Source organism: Sander lucioperca, chromosome 19 (assembly GCF_008315115.2).
Source record: "Sander lucioperca isolate FBNREF2018 chromosome 19, SLUC_FBN_1.2, whole genome shotgun sequence".
Classification (NCBI taxonomy): domain Eukaryota; kingdom Metazoa; phylum Chordata; class Actinopteri; order Perciformes; family Percidae; genus Sander; species Sander lucioperca.
In genome coordinates this window covers 23795385-23810528 of record NC_050191.1, presented here as the reverse complement: position 1 = coordinate 23810528, position 15144 = coordinate 23795385, and the positions used below count along the sequence as shown (strand labels likewise).

At 42.0% G+C, this 15144-nt stretch overlaps 2 protein-coding genes across 6 annotated transcripts; one reads left to right on the top strand and one right to left on the bottom strand.

Annotated features, from left to right (window-relative positions):
- The first annotated feature begins 120 nt into the window (after positions 1-120).
- Positions 121-6125, top strand: trmt6 (tRNA methyltransferase 6). Its single transcript, XM_031288043.2, has 12 exons — positions 121-429; positions 629-759; positions 954-1063; positions 2340-2431; positions 2536-2619; positions 2716-2840; positions 2978-3148; positions 3374-3531; positions 3697-3782; positions 4430-4532; positions 4835-4921; positions 5496-6125. Exons 1-12 carry the CDS (start codon positions 323-325, stop codon positions 5655-5657), a joined length of 1416 nt encoding a protein of 471 aa, XP_031143903.1. The 5' UTR covers positions 121-322; the 3' UTR covers positions 5658-6125.
- chgb (chromogranin B) lies at positions 6020-11156 on the bottom strand. Of its 5 annotated transcripts, XM_031288038.2 has the most exons (9): positions 10897-11156; positions 10689-10735; positions 10239-10329; positions 8824-9680; positions 8225-8700; positions 7918-8017; positions 7446-7556; positions 6480-6566; positions 6020-6442 (listed from the first exon to the last, which is right to left on the bottom strand). In XM_031288038.2, the coding sequence occupies exons 1-8, from the start codon at positions 10961-10963 to the stop codon at positions 6486-6488; spliced, it is 1830 nt and encodes a 609-aa protein (XP_031143898.1). In that variant the 5' UTR covers positions 10964-11156; the 3' UTR covers positions 6020-6442; positions 6480-6485. The 5 variants fall into 5 exon arrangements, with proteins under 5 accessions (XP_031143898.1, XP_031143897.1, XP_035851155.1 ...); XM_031288037.2 differs by having other exon boundaries at positions 6393-6566; XM_035995262.1 differs by having other exon boundaries at positions 6393-6566; positions 8225-8761; positions 8894-9680.
- Positions 11157-15144: the final 3988 nt, after the last annotated feature.

The window sequence follows — 15144 nt, the reverse complement described above, 5'->3', positions numbered from 1 at the left end:
ATGATTCTGAAATTTATATTTTTACTAAGTCATCGCACTTTACTATTGGCTATAGCCTATTGGCTAGCAAGCTCAGTGACGCAAATCCAGCCAATCACCGATGACTATGTTGAAACATGGCACTCTCTACACTCTGCAATTGTTTAGTCGTCCTGGGAAGCTAGGGAAGTGAAAGCTAACACGTGGAAATAGTGATTTGCCGTATTTTGTTATTAGTTCAGGGTGTTTTAGTGCCTTTTTGAACCGTGCCTTGTCAACGGCGACTCCGTATAATTATCTGAAGGGGACAGCGGACTGGTGAGCTGGTTTAATCTGCTTTATTATGGCGGACAATGTTGACGGTGATTCTCTGTACAGAATTAAAGAGGGCGACTACGTTGTGTTGAAACGGGGAGATATCTTCAAAGCTGTGCAAATTCAACCGAAGAAGTAAGTCAAACTATGTAAACCTAACAAAACAAACTAACTAAACATAAGCCCCATTTATTATAATTGCATTATTATAACGAGGCACAAACTGGGGCTAGCTAAACCATAACTGACACCTCACCAGTGATATACACATTGCAACATGTGAATGCTGGATGCCGCACATAGGGATGTATAGATGTGTATGTTCTACTCACAGGAAGGTGATTTTTGAGAAGCAGTGGTTGTTCCTGGATAAAGCTGTGGGACAGCTGTACAGCAGCACATTTGAGATTGTGTCTGGAGGGATCCTGCAGCCACTGAAGCCCAAGCACACAGAGAGTTCCAGTGGTGTGTAACCTGTTGCTGTTAAATAGCACCCACCAGTCACATTCATGTTTGAGTTTTACAACTGACACTTTGTATACCTCCAGAGTATAAATCCGTTATTTCCAGACTGTATGCGTGGACATGTAAAAGACTTTTACAGGCTGTAACGCTTTCATTTTTTACTATGAGTAATCTATTTTATGTGTTTGTCCCAGATGCAAAGGAGGCAGGCACAGACAACAGGAACATTGTAGACGATGGAAAATCACAGAAACTGACCAGGGATGACATTGAGACGCTCAAAGAGAAAGGAATGAAGGGTCAGGTACATAAAAAAAAATCTTGCAATTACACCTCTCTTACACTAATGACCTGGGTCGGACCAGGGCAAACTGACCCGTGTTCAAACTTTGGTTTGATTCAAACCAAGCCAGTCAACGCGGGTTGATCCCTCGTCATGACACACAAAATTCAGATAGGACTTGGTTCACAACCCAGGAGCGATGCATACCAATTACCTCACATGCTTGTAATGGGCAGGGGACCTTTACTGTCCCCTGTAATCTGCCGCTTAATTTTTTCCTCACCATGGACTGGACTGCCAGGAGCTCCTGCACCTTAAAATACACACACACACACACACACATATCTATGTTGTTCAAACTGTTGTTTACCGCCACTGTAGCTGAAAACATGCCTGCTGCCATCGCGCCATCTGTTTATGGGCTGCAGCGACCTGTGACAATTGCGTCACGACTACGACTCCCATTTACACCCAATGACATCATTTATCCCGCACCGGTTGTTAGTGACCCTTGTGCAAGTCGCACTAAATTTGACCCATGTCCGACCCACCTCTGGACCTAGTTCGCAAGGCCGAGTCGATCAACGCGGGTTAGCCCTTTCAAACACAAAGTCAACCCTGCTCGGTGCGGAAGTAATGTAATGTTATGTAATACATAAATGGGAAAGTATGACAGTACTGCCAGATGCTGAGTCTGTTTTTGTTTGAAGAATAATGTGGGCAATTTTTTTCAATATCTTCTTTTATTGACATCCATCAAATCTACATTGTGAAAGACAAAAAACAACAATGGATGGATCATTCTAAAACATTTTGTCTGTGTAGCCAAAGCCTGATATAGTTTATCCGTCGGTGCCATAGAGAGCCATTGTTGTCAAGTCGCACAGGGCTGGTTGCTTTATTGAACATGAGCATCATAGTTTATCAGTCCATCTACATGGTTCTGCTGCCAATAATACTAACTTGTGCACAAAATAATTTTAATTCACAACTGAAAATAGTCCCCAACAAATTCCTGAATAATGTATGCTTAAAACTACAGTGGCCAGCTATTTCAGGAAATTACTCAGCCTTTAAAGAAAATGAAATTAAATATTTGTGACCCACTGTTAATGACTTACATTTTAAATAGGTAATCAGCAGGCTTGGGGGCTGAGTGGCACAGGCAGGGTAGAGAAGACGAAAAGCATTGTTGTTTTTTGTCTTGTCATGGGAACCTTATCTTTTAAATTATCCGATGAAATGTCGAAGTATAACAGAAGAGAGACTGGAGAAAATGTGTGTGTGTGCTCCACAGGAAATCATTCAGCAGCTTATAGAGAACAGCTCAACATTCAAAGATAAGACTGAATATGCCCAGGATAAGTACATCAAGAAGAAAAAGAAGAAGTGAGTCACTTCCGAGGATGCACCCACAATTTGTTTCTGACTTAACATAATGTGGTGCGTTGTAATTAGTGTTATCAGCTGTTACCATTCCTGTGCTTTTCCAGGTATGAAAATACTGTGACGATTCTAAAACCGTCCTGTCGCATCCTGGCTATGATGTACCATGGCCGGGAACCGGGGAAGATCTGGTGAGTCAGCACAAGGATTAGCAGCATGTGTGAAAGTTGACTTTAATAGAGCAGAGAGAGATGAATGTATGATGTGTATGTTTTCCTGTGATGCAGCCACCTGCAGTATGACACACTTGCCCAGATGTTGACTCTGGCAAACATCCACGCTGGCAGTAAAGTTTTGGTTTTTGAGACTTGTGCTGGCCTCGTGCTGGGATCTGTCATGGAAAGAATGGGCGGTACGTCAGTCCCGTAAACATTTCTGCAGTGTTCATCCGTCTGACCAAATGATTTGAGCATTTTCTATACAAATAATGTATTTAAAAAGCCTTAACTGGCCCTTTGTATAATGACCCTCTCTTTCCTCCACATCCAGGCTATGGCTCAGTGATCCAAATGTACCCAGGAGGTGGGCCCGTTCGGGCGGGTGTGGAGAGCTTTGGCTTCCCTGAACATTTTCACGATATGCTGCATGAGTTTCCCATCTGCCATGTCAATGCTCTGCTGGCAGGCACGCTGGACACCACCGCCAAAGATCCCAGTGCTGGTAGAGCCTGCCTTTTTAAAAAAAATTTAAAAATCTCTCCAAGACTGTTATAGGCTTGTTGTTTTTAGATGAAACAGAGTAGCTGCAAGTTAGTGCTGAAAAGCCATAGAAAACTAAATATTTCCTGGATGGTCATTTTATCATAGTTTGACCTTTTTATTAATTACACAGACTTAAGATTCTTTGACATGCCTCTGAGGTGGATTCTCTCCCTCAACATTACAGATTCAAAGAAGTCCGACATGGCTGCAGAGGAGGAGCAAAACCAGCCTGAGGCAGAACGGCGGGGCAGTCCAGAGGAACAGAGCATGGAGACCAACAGTGGGGCTGATGGTAGCCATGACCACGAGAAAGATGAGCAGGAGAAACTCAAAGAAGCCAGAGTATGCCCACTATTTACTGACCCCACTTAGGACATCCTTCATTTTTGTGTTACTGTCATGCCTTTATATTTGAAAGCAACAGGATTAAGCGTGTCTGTAAAGAACAGAAAAAAGAAAAAGGATCTGAAATTCAGTGTCCTATTTTTTTACCTAATTTATTTTTAGGCTCAGAGAAAAAAGGTGAAGCAGGAGGAGAAACGGAAGAAGCTGGCAGCTGCTGCTGCCCTGCTGGAAGGCAGGAATGCCGACGGGTTGGTGTCAGATTTGGCTTCTTGCTTTCACATTTCTGTTCCTCTGCACCGCTCTGTTCTTTTCAGCATCGGCCTCTTTCTCTTCCACCTCGGCTTTATCAGTTCCGGATGGCGCCGTGGAGTAAACAACAGTAATTAAAATGGATCTACAGGGATTACAAAGTGATGAATGATTCAAGTATTATATATGTCCATAAAATGTCATGATGAATGCCTTTCTCTGAGATCACACACGGTGCCCCTACTAGGTGAAAAAAGTGATTGCTGTGCAGCTTCCTGTCATATAAAATGAGGAACTTGCTTTATAGCTTATTCATGATTAATGAATGAAGTGTTGTGAGGGTGACATGAGTATTGATCTTGTTAGCCGATTGACTTTCCTCTGAGTCTTCTCTACATCATAGCAGCTATATCATAAACTGTACCTTAGAGCAGACTGTCCTAAATCAGCCTCTTTTACAGACTCTCACCCAGCTACGTAAAATATGAAATGAATGTCTACAATAGGTACTAAATCCCCAAGTATTCCGGTCATAACTTGCATCGATATTGCTGACATACACATTTCCAGTAACAAAGTGCACGGTTTACAGCGTATGTCATATTGGACAGGTTTGCTTCATCATCTGTTTGTTTCCCACATGCAGGTTGGTCATAGCCAGTCGGTTTCACCCGTGTCCAGTCCTAATGGGCCTGCTCAAATTCCTCTCCCCCTCCAGGCCTTTTGTAGTCTACTCCCAATACAAAGAGGTAAGATCATCAGGCTAGTGCTATGTACCGGAACTACAACACGTTTGGATGAGGATAATTAGTTATGTCTCTCATTAGCTGCCAGTGCACACAGGTTTTTAATCTTCCAGTGGGAAATGACCTTATACCATTACTGCAGTGGACATTCCTGTCACTGCCAAGGAGTTAGAATGGCTATCACGTCCTTGCCTATTATTACCTTTTGTGCTTATGTAGCTGAAAAGATCACCCCGACTTTTTGACTCTGCAGTCCTCCTCCTTAATGCTAATTGTTTCCATCTCTTTCCGCTCCATCTCTGTAGGCTCTTATTGAGTGCTACACAAAGCTCAAGGAACAGGGCGGTACAGTCAACCTCAGACTCACAGACACCTGGCTCAGACATTACCAGGTAACATTTAAACTCTAAATCAGCACTGATATATAGTATTATGGCTGTTCTATAGAATAAATGGGATGCTTAATTTGAGTCATTTTCAAATCACTGCTCAAAATTTCTTTTGAATGCTTTCTTGTAAGCAATTCATCTCTTATTTTTTTGTAAATTAATCTTTTGGTCAATAAAATGTCAGATAATTGTAAAAAAAAATAAGGTGACACTAATCAAATTGGGTCTGACTAACATCTATTGTTTGACCATAAATATTCACAATTTGCAACGACAAAGCATAGAAAAGCAGCACATTCGCACAGTACAATAATGTTTGGCATTTTTACTTGTCTTTAAACCATTAAATAAATTATCAGAATTGTCATTTCTATCCTCTTGAATTCCCCCACCATTTGCACTCACTGCCCTTACTTATTTAGTTGTGTTGCTTCTTCCAGAATTGTGTACTATGCAGCAAGTAGATGAAAACAATGTGCATACTCAGATCTTCCCCCTCAATACCAAAGTGTTATTCCACCCAGCCCTTCCTCTAGAGTGAATGTCTCCTGACTGTATTTCTGCGTCGTGTCCCTAGGTGTTGCCTAACAGGACACATCCTGTGCTACTGATGAGCGGGGGCGGGGGATACCTCCTCTCAGGAACAACGGTTGCCGCGGACCGCTCCAAACCCGCCGGCTCCCAGCGAGCTGAGGAACCAGCGGCAAAGAGACTGAAACTGACCGACACTGAAAGATAAACAAATACAGAAGAATCCCATCTTTTAAGGGCACGTTACCAATGGCCTATAGGGATCTTCCTCCAGCACAGACTTCTCTTTCTGCTGAACTGATTTGACACATCTGGAATAAGGGAGACTGGAGTGTCTGGTTTGCATTCATCAGAGCACTTTTTCCTGTCGTGTGTGTTCAGATCAGTGCAGATAAAGGTGTAATGCTGAGGAGCAAACTATTAATCAGTTTAGGCAGTGTAAGCTCAGTGTATGTATTGCATAAGGAATTTCTGAAATAATCTAAATTGAGTGTAAGTGACAAATTTGTGACAATCTTTTTTTTTTTTTTCTTCGAGTTAATGCTCTCCAGCTTCTAGGTTATGACCTTTATTTTCCCCGCAGAAAGTGACATTTGTTATGATGATCTAGTTGCTAATGCAGCTTCACTGTGGGTTAAATCTGTATCTGCACAGGATTAAAAAGAAGTACTGAGCCTGATGTGTGTACACTTATTTTTTTCATCAAGAAATAATTTGAGAGGTAATTTGTTTGGTCCCAGAATAACTCCTTTATTGAGTGCAGACTGAACAAACTCTTCAGAACACAATGATTGAATAATTTGTCTCAGATGTATATATATATATATGTAAACATCAAAACCATTCCCATGCGATTCATTTAACATCAGAATATCACAAATATGTTGATAAACAAGTTGATAAAATGTTTTGGCAAGGCTCCAAGATCATTTTTTTTTTTGTCTTTTTTTAACACTAAGCACACTAAATTGGCTGACATACATTAAGACAGCAGCTTTTGTCCACTAATAGTGTCTTTAAATGCTGTCCATTCTGGTTATGCTCTGTTGTCATGCAACTTGGCAGCGATTTTCTGCAGCTCCGTGTCCATCGCTGCGAGGTTTTCGAGCTCTTTCTCCTGAAAAACAAGAGTATACATCAGCAAATGCCTGCTCAGATATCTGTGTAATATATGTAAATTGGTCATTTAGGTTAAACATTCCCTAATTATCCCTTGATTTGTGGTGCTGTAGAACTGATATCACTACACCACCTCCTTCCTGATTACTTTTTCTGCTTTAAGTATGTGACAAGATAGGGAGGTCTCTACAGGCCGGCGCTCTCTTTTTAATGGGCTTATTATGACTTTGCTCTGGGAGGCTATAATCATGGGGTTTTTAGTGTGATTACTGCAGCAGTCATAAAAAGCCAGTGTGCAAATAGAAAAACAGCACACATGTTGAAGAGAGATGCTGTGAGGAAGAACTGATTTGAGCCAGACAATAAAACATCATTCTTGCGTATTCCAGAGTTGAGGAACGAGTCACTGCGTATGATGAATACACTGGTTATATTTCTCCTTCATGTATTTGGGACATGCTCGTAGGGGACAGTTCTTGATGTGCATTTGCACAGATATTCACCGATGCTCTGTGGCTCTGAAGGCTAAATCCTGACATCTCCATGTAGACTAGAGATTTCCATAATGAACATGGTTGCTTTTCCCCCACTGTGAAACAGTGTGGCAGAGGCACTTGATGTGCTTCATGGCTTTACTGGGTCAGCTTTATATAAAAGGGGGAGATTTGTTTTATGGAAATGCCAGCAGAATTGAGGTTCTTTACATTATGGATCAAAGGTGATTTCAAACGCCTGAATCCTGGCTGCTACATGGTATTAGATATGAGATGTATTTTCAGTTCAGTGGTCTAATCAGAGGTGAACATGACAGCAAATAAATTCTCACATCAGTCATAAAGGTGGTTTTGTTTTTGCACTAAGTGAAAGCCGTGTTTACCTCCTGTGGGGTAAGTGCTCTCTGGTGCATGCTCCTCTTTGGCTCCTCTTGATTAGAATGGCTGGCCAGCTGGTTTATCTTATAGCTCAGCAACTTGGCCAGTTCATCCATCTGAACACATTAAAGGCAGAATCACATTGTGTCTAAACTGTACGATGTAGGCAAAATAATGAAATGCTCTGCTAATCAAAACATTACTGGTAATTGATAATGTAATCAAAATGGTTGAAGAAACAGAGTTTCTTTTTTAGAAAATTGACTGGTGCTGGGTCAATACTAATCAAAATTACATACACGTGCTAAAAGGTTAGGAACATTTTAAGTTAAGTTTAAGTTACCCAAGGACATTTTTTAGAAAGATCTAGAAAATTTCCTTAATCTGCATGTTTCGGTTGCCACTAATCGAAAGCAATTTGCAGAAATATTTCTGCTTCATTTATGCAGGAAAATAAGGGTATCACATAATGCCTACCTTGTTAGAAGTTGCAGCATGCTCATCTGAATCCCTTTTATACCACGCAGGATGGTAGAAACCTCTGAAAATCCATGGATTGCGCTTTTCTGCTAGATACCTGAAAAACAGCCCCAATTAGTTTCTGTTCTTACAACAGTATTTATGTCAGCACATGTACACTGCTAAGGGATTTGTTCATTTCTTGTGCAAAATGTTTTTTGATCCCAATTGATTGGAAACTGGTGTAACTGAGCTCTGCAGTGTGTTGTGCATTGGGGTGCAGAATACAAAGTTGCAGAATTAAAGAGTACGAGTTGTTGGATACCTCATTACTTGGTCCCCGTCCTTTGCCGTCTCCTCATATTCCTCTGAATCACCCCTCTGTTCTTCCTCTTCTTCTGATGAGCCTCCGCCACGCTTGTGAAACTTCTTTTTATGGTGGTATCGATGTGTCGGTTTCCATATACGCTTTTCTATTTCTTGTTCTTCTTTTCCATGTCTTTTGTCAAGGCCCCAGGACTCCTGGCTGCGTTCCCCCTCCGGCTCTTCTCTCACCTCCTCTGAGAGCTCTTCATCACGTTTGTGTCTCCTCTGGTGGTACCTGCCGGCCCTCCAGTCCCTCTTTTCTCTTCCAGTATCAAAGTCCCAGGACTCCTGGCTGCGTTCTTCATCGGGCTCTTCCCTGGCTTCTTCTGAGAGCTCTTCGTCACGTTTGTGTCTCCTCTGGTGGTACCTTCCAGCCCTCCAGTCCCTCTTGTCGAGACCCCAAGATTCCTGGCTGCGTTCTTCTTCTGGCTCTTCCTCAGAGAGCTCTTCGTCACGTTTGTGTCTCCTCTGGTGGTACCTGCCGGCCCTCCAGTCCCTCTTTTCTCTTCCAGTATCAAAGTCCCAAGACTCCTGGCTGCGTTCTTCATCGGGCTCTTCCCTGGCTTCCTCGGAGAGCTCTTCGTCACGTTTGTGTCTCCTCTGGTGGAATCTGCCGGCCCTCCAGTCCCTCTTGTCAAGACCCCAAGATTCTTGGCTGCGTTCTTCTTCTGGCTCTTCCCTGGCTTCTTCGGCGAGCTCTTCGTCACGTTTGTGTCTCCTCTGGTGGTACCTTCCAGCCCTCCAGTCCCTCTTGTCGAGACCCCAGGACTCCTGGCTGCGTTCGCCATCCTCTTCCTCCTCCAATGGTTCATCACCACGTTTGTGGAGCTTTTTCTTGTGGTGGTAGCGATGTGTGGGCTTCCATATGCGCTTGTCTCTCTCCTCCTCGTCCTCGTTCCCTTGCCTTTTGTCCACATCCCAGGACTCTTGACTACGTTCTTCCTCTGGCTCCTCCCTCTCTCCTCCTAAAGATTCCTCACTGCGTTTGTGTTTTCTTTGGTGGTATCTTCCAGGCCTCCAGTTCCTCTTCTCTCGCTCTTCACCTCCTTCGTCTTCGGATCTCTTTTCCTCGATCCCCCAGCTCTCCTGACTGCGCTCATTGTCTTCTTCTTCTTTTTCTTCTTCTTCTCCTCGTTTGTTTTTCCTTTGGTGGTACCTTCCAGGCTTCCAGCTGCTCCTCTTCTCCCGCTCTCCTTCCTCTTCGTTCTCGTGTCTCTTCTCCTTCTCGTCACCCAGACTCCAGGATTCTTGGCTGCGTTCGTCTTCGGGGATTTCTCTTTTTTCCTCCACAGATTGTAGGAGAGCCTCGATGTCTTTCACATCTGCTGCCTTTGCCTCAGGATGACCTTTGGCCACCTCTCCATGAGTTACTATCCCCTCCCCACTCTTCTTGTCCAGCGGGGCATGTTTAACCCCTATGAATACAGAACAAAAGAAAAATCAAAAGAGGTGTAAAAGATGTGCTCAGTATAGCTCTAAGACTTCAGCCTTAAGGTCTAATCCCATCTTGTATTTTATCACTCTTGTTTTGTCTGTGGCATGAAAGCTACATGTCATGTAGCTGACACTTTTATCCAAAGCGACTTACAATTGCTATATACGTCAGAGGTCACACTCCTCTGAAGCAACTAGGGGTTAACTGTCTTGCTCAGGGACACATTGGTTGATGTATCGCAGTGGGAATTGAACCCAGGTCTCCCACACCAAAGGCAGGTGTCATATCCACTGCGCCATCACCAACCCCAAAGCTGAAAGCTGAAAGCAATCTGAATACTGTAACTCTATTTTTGTCACCAGCTGTTTGCCAAGATATATTTGTTCAAGTGTTTTTTATGTGTTTTGAATCTACCAGCTTCTCAATGTCTCAGCAACCTGACAGTTAAAAGATTACTGCATCAACAATATCCTTAATGCTTTAAATATGCCTGTTTACTATCTCCATGCACAGTGAAAAATCTGCTTGTGCTACAAACCTGCTTGGAGAATATCTTTACATTCCTGATCCAGCTGGGAGTCCGGTTTGGAAAGAGCTTTGGACAGGACTTCAACCAAACAGCGTGTAACCTGCAATAAACAAAGACTATATATTAGAGCTGCAAAGATGAATCGATTCATCTTTCCAACTATTTTGATAATCGATTAATCTGTTTTGGGTCCATCTTAAATGTGAATATTTTCTAGTTTCTTCACTCCTCTATGACAGTAAACTGAATATCTTTGAGTTGTGGACAAAACAAGACATTTGAGGACGTCCTCTTGGGCTTTGGAGAACACTGATCGACATTTTTTAACTAATCAATTATGTATATAAATATAAATAATCGTTAGTTGCAGCCCTGTTATATATGTAGTTCTTTGCTGCTTTAATTACTGCCAAGCTGCTGTGTTAAATATAAAAATCAAATTGCATCAGAAAAACATACCACATCTTCTCTCTGCCCTTCTTTTCCCACTGGAAGCGCTAGATTTTCTGCATTAGAACGAAAGCATTTATGTTAGAATGAGTCAAACTGCACAAGGATTGCATGTGTTGTGCATGAAAGAGCAGTCGCTGTCTCTGTCCATGGTCCTGAACTGCGCTCACTAACTTACAGCACTGTGCAAGAAGAAAACCAACACTCCGTTACCTACCTGTCAACAAAGCTGCAACCGCAACAGCGACAAAAATAAGTCTCATCTTCGCGAGATGAAGGTACATCCAAGAAAATGTGAGAAAAGCATCAACTTCAGTCTGAAGCTGAAGCTGCAGGAGAACAAGAGAGCGCTGACTGGGCGCCTGCTGCTCTGAAGACTGGAGCAGAGGAGCGCCTCTAATATAGAGAGAAGTGGGCTGGAGGAGGGTGGGAGGAGGGCTTTAGGCGCTGTTAATGACATGACTCATTAGACCTGCAAAAAGAGTGGTCTGAGTGAAATTTGATGTACGCACAATGTCGACATTTTGCGCAAAGTGAATTAGTAGTTAGTGTCACAGTTCATTCAGGTGATAATATGAACAGATTCATGAGACGGTGGAATTAGGGTTATGTAGTGTGTTTGTGTTTAATGCCGTGAGATGCCTGAGGACAGGCAGGTATAGGGGGTGGACACAGCATCACGAAGATTCGTGATGTTTTCTGCAACCCGATACTACAGCCCTGCAACCCTAGCTTGTAAAGGAGAGTCTTGTTTTTATGTCAGAGTGAAGTTGATTCAGCTCAGCCTACGGAATGTTTATGCTGCTGGTGTTATTCTGTTACTGAAAAAGTATTATATTGGAAGTTGGATGCATGGTAACTCAAGTCCTGTTTATTGCAGGTCTACTTGTTTTGGTTTGCATCAGTTTGCAAACATATTCATGACATTGTGCCCTGTGGTTAATTCACTCAAAATAAAATTGTAATCATTTTTTGGCTTACCCCTGTCTCTAGCTGAAGTTATGTAATATCCCAGTATTATCAACTGCAATGTTGCCCTACATTTCATGTTTGCTTAAATGATTGAATGTAGGCTAATGTAAAAAAAAAAAAGAAAAGAAAAAGAAAAGTTAGAGTAGACATTTAGTAGACCTTTACAGCCATGGAATCTACCCAACCCCGAGTCAGAATTGAGCTCAACTGACTCCTCAATAATTCATTCATCCTTCAGCACATCCTGTCCAGTTTCCCATGGGAAGCTGTGAGCTTCAGCACCACTAGAGGAAAGCTAGTTAACGGAGAACAGTCAAGTGACATGGATGTGTTAGAGGAGTGTTTTTGCTGTACTAGTTACAGATACAGTGTTGCTCTAATCAGGAGTATCATGTGACTGGCTTAAAAAGAACACAGCTGCACTGAAACATAACAAATGTACTTATTGCATTGACAAGTGCAACGATTTGTGTGTTTATGTGTAGGGACGGTGATCCAATCTTGATTTCAAACTTCTACTTTTAATCTCCCCAACTTTCCATGAAGCAATGAACAGTATCTTAATCTGCGACTGCCGCCGTCTTCATAACAAACCCTGGATTGGAATGAGCTGACATGTGCAGCGACAGAGCTCAAACTGAGTATGCTCAGCTCAGCGCGGCTCAGAACATTCAAACTGACAACTGTTAGCATCTTCTTTTTGGCACTTTGCGAGTTTTTTTCTTGCTTCCTTGTAGAGCAATTGATTCTTCCTCAGTGCATATATTATTTCATTCAGACACAAGAAAAGTCAAAAAATGACCGGTTTAAAACTTGCAGAATGGGCTACCATAAATTCAAAATGACTCCGCTTTATCTACATATATGGGCCTCTGTAGATGCTTAAACATGTGTGATGATAAAAATGTTTACATGGAGTGTTTACACAACAAGCACTGACCTTTATGTATGGCAAAGTACATTCAAATTCAATCATGTCTTGGAAACCATAGGCCCAGAAAGTGTAACAGCTGCGGGCAAAATGAGAATATCGTGCTCCATAAATCTGCTCTCACGCCTGTGCCTCTCGTGCCTACATGACTGGTTACGGATATCTATCTTTGTTACTGCAAACAGGCGCTATTGAGGGGACTGAAATAATTACTGGTCAGAGCATAAAACAGTGTATTGTATATCCAAGCTATATGCGGTAATCCAAAGCAGCCAGTGAACCCAGACTTTTGTGTGAATGATAAGATTTTCAATTTCACATGTTTTGTGTACTGAGCAACAGCAGCAGGAGGGTAATAGTGCTGTAGTTTCCTCTGCCTTCCCCAGGGAAGAAGTCATGTCTGTGACTGAGGCTCAGTGCTCCAAGTGAGACATCCAGTCGCTAGATATCAAAAGCGCTGAAGCACAAAATTATACAAGCCCCATGCTCTGAACGTGTGTGTGTCCGAGAATGCGTGTGCACACGCATGTTGTGCTGTGTATGTGTTTTTGTGGCCTTACTGCTATTGCTCCAGGACTGATTAATATTTTAGTGAGCCATGAAGATTTAGGAGCTTACGGGCAATGAAGGGGTAGATTTGAGAGGGAGCGCTCGATGCGTTCAGACAGGCTCTGTGAGCACGACTCCGATTGGTCCCTGTCTGCAACACCATCACACCTTTCATCACGACTTATTACATGCAAGAACAAAAGGCAAGCGGCTCACGATGAGCACAATGCAATGTGCCGCATGAAAGCCTCAACTGGGCTTTGATCCTTGTTGGGGACTAGCTTCATGTTTGGCTCTAAACTACTGAGGGACTTTGATGATATTCCAAGGACAATAGGAGAGTCTCTGTGCAGCCATCTGTGGTCAAATGCACTTCCTTTTGCTATTGTCTGTCTGGTTAAAGTATCATTATTGTCTGACATTTTGTTGAAAAGGGGGGAGCTTTATTTCTCTTTTTTGGAGCACAATCTGATGTTAGATCTCGAGCAAACATCCATCCCTAACTTGAAATATAAAAATCATCTTGGTTATTGCTAAAAATAGTTCCAACATAACGTCTAACAGCAAAAGTATAAACACAGACTTAAATTATTTTTTTTTAAATCGGTCATTTGCACAAAAAAGTAAACTATTTTTGGAGCAAGCAACATCCAACCAGCTTCTATTGTTGTCTTTTTTGTCTCTGCTGATCAAACATTGTAGTTTTCACCAATAAAATGTGTATTGTGCTGTTTTGTCCAATCCAGCCAACAAGTAGCACATGTAGGGCCCCTTGTGTTTATTGTTCTTTTTAGTAAGAAGTAAATGGATAATAAAACAGAAATAAAAACTAAAATAAACTTTTTAATTACCAGCCTCAACGCTGGTATTGTTTTCACATTATGAGTATGTGTGTGTCATCATGGCAAAATGTGGTCCTGGATACAGCTACTGTAGCGGGCCAAGTACTACCACAGAGGCCGTTTGAGTAGGTTACCTGGTGTTTTTATGACTGTCTGTTGGGCAAAATTTAAATACAAAACTAAATGTATAATAATTTAATGCAAACGTACTAAACATCAGCATGTTAGTATTGTCATCATGAGCATGTTAGCATGATAGTCTTTAGCTCAAAGCACCGCTGTACTTAAGTATAGCCACTAGCATGGCATTAAAGCAGGACCCACCTTAACATCTTTATCATGTCAGTAAATATGTGCTTTAGTGCAGCATATTCCCAAACATATTCAATTAAATTAGCAAAACAAACAGTGAATGCTTAATAAGCCTGGAGTTCTAAGGCCCTGTGGCATTTGCCGGCTTTGCACCGCTGGTAATCCAACTCTGCCCATCCATGAGATGCTGGGCCTGCTGTATTTGATAAATATCGCAAAATCAGCAGTGTTGGGCAAGTGAGGAGAATATGTAGCACAGCATGAAAGTGGGGTTCCAAATTATACATGCAGGTGTCATTATAAAGCTGCTTGGTTGTTTATGCAATCATCAAAGAGAATGATGGAGGGCTTGTACTCTAATATGCCAAACTTTAACTTTACTAGCATCCCTATTGTAGGAGCAGGGTGCTCTCTCGGTACAACACTCAATAGGACCCAAAAGACCTGCACAAAATTGAAATGGCCTATAAAGAGGATTTAGCTCAGATTTATTGTGTGATAACAGGATTCGAATGATCCTCATCACCAGACAAGCAGGTGAGGGCAAATTATAATGTGTATTACTTAATTACCAGATCTCCTTCTCAAATCATTTACCTCCTATCTCGTCTTTCTGTTGTAAATTAGAATAGGATCAACTCTTTTTAAATGTTTGGAGTGAGTACTTGTGGTGTCCCTGTGTGTATGAACCCATGAATATTCTTTTTATTTTTCTTTAATGCAGAGTAAGTTGTTTCCTTTCAGTAATATGAGTAAAGGTTAAGATTTAATGAGGTCTTTGGGGAGAAAAGAATTATGAGAACTGAGGAAGGATAAATGTGAATAAATTATATTGGATGGGGCAGAGCAGGCCATTCTT

What these genes read in the sequence shown, in the direction of transcription:
- chgb (XM_031288038.2), bottom strand. Translation starts at nt 10,963, where the DNA reads ATGTACCTTCATCTCGCGAAGATGAGACTTATTTTTGTCGCTGTTGCG. An exon ending in AAGGGCAGAGAGAAGATGTG is followed by an intron (nt 10,330 to 10,688) that starts GTATGTTTTTCT and finishes TGTTTATTGCAG; the next exon opens with GTTACACGCTGTTTGGTTGA. An exon ending in GAGCACTTACCCCACAGGAG is followed by an intron (nt 6,567 to 7,445) that starts GTAAACACGGCT and finishes CTTGTTTTTCAG; the next exon opens with GAGAAAGAGCTCGAAAACCT.
- trmt6 (XM_031288043.2), top strand. Translation starts at nt 323, where the DNA reads ATGGCGGACAATGTTGACGGTGATTCTCTGTACAGAATTAAAGAGGGC. An exon ending in GCACACAGAGAGTTCCAGTG is followed by an intron (nt 760 to 953) that starts GTGTGTAACCTG and finishes TGTTTGTCCCAG; the next exon opens with ATGCAAAGGAGGCAGGCACA. An exon ending in AGAAAGGAATGAAGGGTCAG is followed by an intron (nt 1,064 to 2,339) that starts GTACATAAAAAA and finishes TGTGCTCCACAG; the next exon opens with GAAATCATTCAGCAGCTTAT.